Here is a 6662-nt window from a genome sequence, read left to right as displayed (position 1 = left end):
GAGCCACCCTTAAAGAGTTTGCAGAAGAGTAACTGGTAATAAGTGCTTGTTCCCTCAGCTGCTGGATTTAAACACACTGAATGGTTTGTCTGATGAGAAGGGGGTGTGATGGCTCTAGCTCTGAGCATTCTCCAGGCACTCCAGTGACCCACATTTGGAGCCCTGGTGACAATTCCATCCTATTTTCAGACATTAAGACCTTGACAACGGATTAAGTGGCTGTCTTCACCTGTAATATGAACTGACTTTAGGATTTTATGTTTAAACTGTCAGAATTTTGGAAGGAAGTGTTTCAAATGCAGTCTGTTCTAAGGTATCAGTCTGAAGGCCAAGGCTAACGTACCTACCCACTCTCAACATCATAAGCTGTTTTTTTATTTAAAAAAAAAAAAAAATTCCCCATGGAGTTTCACTAAAAGCTTTCAAATTTCTGTGGAATAAAACATGGGAATAACATAGCTGTTCCCAGTGTCAATTTTTCCATGCTTGACTTAAATTAAGTTATGGCTGCTACCAGTAGCAAGTGCTCAAAGATGTATTACAGGTTTTGTTTTTTAAACAGTAAAGTGTTTTAGAATTTCAACTAAGTTTGCCCCCTCCACCTGTGTGTTCCAGGAGGGGGGAGTAGCTCAATCTGCACCAGTTTTATTAGCAAGGCTTTTCTTAGTTCTGCTTTCTGATGGAAAGTTGAAAGCAGGGAAGTTGTTTAAGAGCAATTGTTCCCGGGGGGAGGGGGAAGAGAGAGAATATTAAAAGTGAAACAAGACATTGAGATGGGGGAATTTTATTCCATCTAGAACTTGCTCACAACCTGTAACTTAAGTTAAATAGTTGGGAGGAAAAGTCAAATTTTCAAAAGCACCTAAAATTTCATTGACTGTCAAGTCAGGAGGCACCTCCTAAATTAAACACCTCCATGTCCAACTGAGATCTCCCCCATGCTTATTGTTCCTAAACTTAAGAACTCCAAGGAAGATACATACTTAAAGAAAATTGAAGTGACTCCAAAATGAATTAAGTTAAAGACCATTCTCTTCTGAACCACTATCAATAGTCTAATAGATTAGTCTCCATAAGTCCACCTATTAAAGCCTTAACTTTTTCTGCAGCTTGTTTGAGGTGCTTTGGTTTTGGGGAAGAGATTAATGTATACCAATGCACCTTGAAGGTGGGTAGCTTAAGGCCTTCTCCCCCTCAAAGAAAACAAACCACACATCACATTTTGCCACTGTGATTTAAGGAGTGGGACCAAGCTCTGCCTTCCAGCCTAGACAAGACCAATTACTAATTTAAAACATGATCTTCACAAGAGCAGCCAGAGGACAAAAGCTCAAGTTTTCCCTAGGTCAGGTCACTTGTAAAAGTAGTTATACAAGAAACAACAAATTAGGGCAAGAACATTCTCAAGTATTATTACACTACCTCTCCATTGGGCAAAGAATATTAACTCACTCCCTTCAAAAATTTTATCCAGCTTGCTATTTAACTCCATGGACACACCAATGACAGGACACCTCACATGTGAATGTAAAACATTTAATTTAAAAATGTTGACACTACAATATATAAAATAGCTATTATAAATGCACATAGTGTATTCTATAGCTGCCAGGTTTACGTTTTTAGGAAACTGTAAGTTACACTGTGGTTAAGACTTGTAGTTTCACCCTCTGAAAGTCCACATTCTATCACAGTGATGTATGGTCAGACTTAACAGCCCCAATTGTTAAACACTTGGATCAAGTCATAACCAGTTTTATTGCAAAAGGACCCTGTACACATTTATATCAATTCTAGTACCTTACAATTTTAGCTACCCAACAAGTCATTAACATACAGAAACATGCATGAGAAGCAAGAAAGATCACCCATCCCTTCTGCATATTAGCAACTTGTCACTCTTGAGCAACAAGGCTCACATCACTGAGGTTTATGTGAACAGTCACTTTTAGCATTCATCCTGAGTGAAAGATGGAATGACTTAAGTACAAATGCAACATATTATAAACAATTTCTTACAAAAAAAGTCACAAATTAAAACCAAAGTATTTTACAGAATTTACTACAAAACACCATAAAAACTGCTTCCACTTAAGCTCTCTCCCCCCGTATCCTGCGAGCCAGCTGGATGTCTTTGGGCATGATAGTGACTCTCTTGGCATGGATGGCACACAGGTTTGTGTCTTCAAACAGACCCACCAGATATGCTTCACTAGCCTCCTGTTTAAAAAAACAACGCAAGAGTGTTAGAAACCCTCAGAAAACAACACTTGCTCCCCCAGCTTCCTAAGTTATCATAAGCAGCAGCAGTGAGGTCACTAGTTGTACAATACCTGCAGTGCACCAATGGCTGCACTCTGGAACCTCAAGTCTGTTTTGAAGTCTTGGGCAATTTCCCTTACCAACCTCTGGAAGGGAAGCTTACGGATCAACAGCTCTGTAGACTTCTGATAACGACGAATCTCACGAAGGGCCACAGTACCAGGCCTAGAAGGAACAAGAAAAAGAGACTTCAGTCCACGAGGATATCACAACGCGTTGTTCCCGCTCCAAGTCTAGGGTTGCAGGATATTCTCAGACAGACTTGTCACCGCCTCAGCAAGGTTCCTTGCCTTACCTGTAGCGATGAGGTTTCTTGACTCCACCAGTAGAGGGAGCGCTTTTCCTAGCCGCTTTAGTGGCCAGCTGTTTACGTGGAGCTTTGCCACCAGTGGATTTACGGGCAGTCTGCTTTGTACGGGCCATTTTTCCTCACTTACCTAGAAGAGAAATAGGCAGCTGTGACACAGGAAAGCCCCAGCCCCACGATTAAACCTTCTCCCTTCGTCAATACAACCCACCCCCACACGGTCTGTGCTCCCCAGCATGGAGACAACAGGAAACCATCCCCCTTCTTCCTCCCCACGCAGAGGCGTGGGCAAATCGCTGCCAGCCCCAGGCAGCAGATGTCCGTGGGCTGCCTCCCCTCCCCCGCGCGGCAGGCAGGCAGCCAGCGGCCTCCCCTGGGAGGAGGAGGAGGAGTCACGGCTCCCCCGCCCCGTGGCCTTTCTTCTCGGAGGGAAGAGTTGAGTCACGGCCGCCTCCCTCTGCCTGCGGCCGGCCGGCGAGTCCCAGGCGGCGGGTGCCGCGGAGCAGGGGAAGCCGGGATGGCCACCTCAGGCAGGCCCCCTCTGAGCGGACAAGGGATCGCGCTTCTTCCGGAGCGAAGCCGGTCAGGCACGGTCCCGCGCGGGTCTCGTCCGACGCCACCAGGAGTTGCGCTCAGCGGTGCCGGTCGGCCCATCCTGTTGTCCCCACGGGAGCCGCTCGTTGCCCGGCGTGGAACAGCAACTCACCGCCTGTCCGAGGATCCGCCGGCTACTGCTGCTATAATCCACTCCGCGTACGAGACGCAACCCAGCCAACAACCCCTCTCACTATGCCCTCCCGCTCCGAGGACCCGCTTTTTATAGCGGGGGCGGCAGGTTGCGTGATGACCTCATAATACCTGGAAACGGCGCACCTCCCCATTGGCTGGGGCTTCCGCCGGCGCCGTGCCGTCACAGGACACAAAGGCGGTGCTCCGTTTACTCAGCGCTGATTGGATGCAAGCCTGGCTGCTGATTGGTTGTTAAAGTAGCACGCTGATTGGCTACTGGGAGGCAGGAATGAGCCAATCAGAACTATCTCTGGGTTTGTTGTTCTGATTGGACGAAATGGAACATGCTTTGGATCCTACCCTTTGTTGCAAAGCTCCACAATGGAAAGGCAATAGGAAGGCAGCGTGCATGAATGTCCTAAGCGCAGCTGGGAGGACAGCTGTAGGACAGGGGACTCGATAGAAGCATGCTGGTAGGGGCAGAGAGTAGGTTTTATTAATGTCCCTCATAAAAATTTATGTTAACAAAAATGCAGTTAATCTTACCTTTTAAATAATAACCATTATTAATAGTGAATTAACTTCATTTTCTAAAGCATTGTTCAGGCACAAAACACTAATTAGTAAACTTTATTTTCTATAATGTCTTTCATACTCTATGTACCAACATATGCAATCTGTGACAAATTCAGGGATGTTTGTGGATTAAAATATTTTAATTCCACTGAAATACACTGAATTTTTTTTTTTAAAACAAAGCAGGGATTATTATAAATACTTGGCTAAAAATAAGGATGGTCCTTCCTAAATGGGGACAGTCTGGGTAGGTAAATTCATTTAAAAATAAAGCAAAACAATTAGTAATGTAATAAATTTGATCTTTACAACACATTTCATATACCAAGGCCTTGATCTTGCATACATCATGCGTAAAGTTAAAGCATTGGGCTTCATGGAGTTCACTGCAGGATCAGGGCCTTGTGTGCTTGTGATTTTCATACACAACACACTAATGTCATTAAGATTATTTTCGTCTTTCATACACAAACCTATTCATAACGTTTATTTTATACAACAGATACATAGCTATACATACTGAAAAATAAAGTTAAATAAGAAATATATAATATCTGTGTATTTATATATCTCCACAACATGGATGCCCCCTCATATCTAAAACCATACAAATAAAATAAACCTGACTTATAGTTATATAATAATAATTCAGCTATATAAAGGAAGAAATTTAGGCCCCAAATCTATAAATACATGTGGACTTAACCTTAAGCACATGAGCAGTCCCACTCAAGTCAATAGGTGCAATCCAGAGCCCTGCAGATCCCATAGGACCCGCTAGCATAATACTGGGAATGGGTAAAATGCACTTTGTTGAGGGCAGGATTGAGTGGGCAAAAAAACCCAGACTGTGGTAATTTGCAGGAAAATACTTTAAAATTTTTTATACTTAAATTTAAGTGAGGGACAGAGATTTGGTGTCTACTATAACAGAGGTTAAAGTACTTTTTACATGGTTTAAGCAAGATTTGTTTTATTCTTTTAGTGGTAAAAATTGTCTGAATTCCATTTATATATAGAATATACTAACTGACTTTTTATTTTATTTTAGTAACTTGCGGGAATCTCTCTCTCTTGCGGGATTTGCAGGATCTAAGGTTTTCGTTGGTGGGAGCGAGATAAAAACACAAGAAAAAATGTGGGAGCGGGTGGAAGTGGGTATTGCGGGGCGGGGCGGGAGCAGAATTTAAAAAATAGTCCCACACAGGATTCTAGTGCAATCTTGACCCTACTGGAGTCAATAGGAGTTTGATCATTGATTTCAGTTGGACCAGGAGTTTACCAGTGAAACTGTTCATATGCTTAAAATTAAGCTTATTTATAAGTATTTGCAAGATCGAGGCCCTAGCACTTACACCTCACTCATCCTCCACTTCTTACGGATGCAAAACTCCTATCGCCTTCATATAGCACTATCTTCAACTTCAGCATGTATACAAACATTAACAAAGATATCAATATAACATTTGTACAAAATTGGAGAGGAAGAAAAAAACCAAAATATTAATATATCATAACTGGGAAAACTTCTGAAAAATTCATAGAAAATAAATCAGTAATATGTATGTCTTCATCAGCACCACATTTCAAAAATTTCAATTTTCTTCTTGTGAGCAGCATTAACATCCCACGATCCACATCCATATAGCCTATGAAAAAAGTTATACTTTTCACCAGTTGCACCTTTGTATATTTCAAGATGCCATGTATTTTCCACACTCTCTTAAGGGAAGCTATAGCTGAGTGAGCCATCTTTAGTCTTCTTCAGATTTCTTTGGAACAGCCTCCTTGGTTGGATATATATGATACCAAATAATTCAATAATCTACTGCTTCTGCAGCTGGTCTGTTAATTGTGATGTCTGCTTACATCCTGTTGTTGTTTGTTGTGTCAAAGTATGTGCAATTTGTTTTTGTTACATTCAGGAATAGTCCATATTTCTCACAAAACTGTTTTTACAGACTCCAGCAGTTGTTGCATTGCGTTGATGGTTGTAGCAAAGAGAGTTGTGTCATCAGCATATGTGAGTTTGGTTAAGAGGTGACCTCCAAATGGAAATCCCAGCTCCTTCCACTTTGTAAAAATCTTCAAGACTTGTCTCATAATAAATTCTGCATCTATGTTAAAGAGGGTTGGGGACAAAATACAGCCTTGTCTCTCACCCTGCTTACTGCTGTTCACACCATGGCCTGTTGTTGGTGGTAGAGACTTGCACTGAGTTTAGTCAGATTGGATCTGCAGGCTTGCTAATATTCTCCAAAGGTGGTCGTGTCAGATAGTATCAAACACTTTGGATAGTCAGTGAATCAGATGATCAGTGGGTGACTGTACTCTCTGCATTTTTCAGTGATTTGATGGATATTTGCAATTTGGTCAGGTGTGTCTCAGCACTTTCTGAAACCAGCTTGTGGTGGTAGTTCTGCTGCTATACTTCTTTTCATGCAATGCTGGATTATGTAGAACAGAACTTTGCCTGTGTGCACTATCAGGGAGATGAGATGATAGTTACTACCCTCTGTTATTTTTCCCTTCTCTGGCAAGGTCAGAAAAATTCTCTTCATCCAGTTGTCCAGCCAATTTCTAGTCATCCATACATCATCACAAATTTACCACATAAAATCAGTATTGCTTTCGCCAATTGCTTTTAACAGTTCTTCGGGCACGTTATCTACCACTCCCCTGGTCCTTTCCCAGGATTTAATTTCATAATAGCACGCACCATGTCCTC

The 6662-nt window shown here is 42.2% G+C and overlaps 1 protein-coding gene across 1 annotated transcript; it reads right to left on the bottom strand.

The window, feature by feature from the left end:
• Positions 1-1520: 1520 nt before the first annotated feature.
• Positions 1521-3471, bottom strand: LOC135888144 (histone H3.3A). Its single transcript, XM_065415956.1, has 4 exons — positions 3336-3471; positions 2618-2759; positions 2334-2487; positions 1521-2220 (listed from the first exon to the last, which is right to left on the bottom strand). Exons 2-4 carry the CDS (start codon positions 2743-2745, stop codon positions 2092-2094), a joined length of 411 nt encoding a protein of 136 aa, XP_065272028.1. The 5' UTR covers positions 2746-2759; positions 3336-3471; the 3' UTR covers positions 1521-2091.
• Positions 3472-6662: the final 3191 nt, after the last annotated feature.

The sequence above is a fragment of the Emys orbicularis genome, chromosome 13 (assembly GCF_028017835.1).
Source record: "Emys orbicularis isolate rEmyOrb1 chromosome 13, rEmyOrb1.hap1, whole genome shotgun sequence".
Classification (NCBI taxonomy): Eukaryota; Metazoa; Chordata; order Testudines; family Emydidae; genus Emys; species Emys orbicularis.
Note: the sequence above shows the minus strand (reverse complement) of the source record. Positions and strands in the feature narration are given on the sequence as shown.

Coding starts and splice junctions, on each gene's coding strand:
- LOC135888144 (XM_065415956.1), bottom strand. CDS start 2,745: ATGGCCCGTACAAAGCAGACTGCCCGTAAATCCACTGGTGGCAAAGCT. Junction 2,488..2,617: donor AAGAAACCTCATCGCTACAG/GTAAGGCAAGGA, acceptor TGTTCCTTCTAG/GCCTGGTACTGTGGCCCTTC. Junction 2,221..2,333: donor CAGCCATTGGTGCACTGCAG/GTATTGTACAAC, acceptor TTTTTTAAACAG/GAGGCTAGTGAAGCATATCT.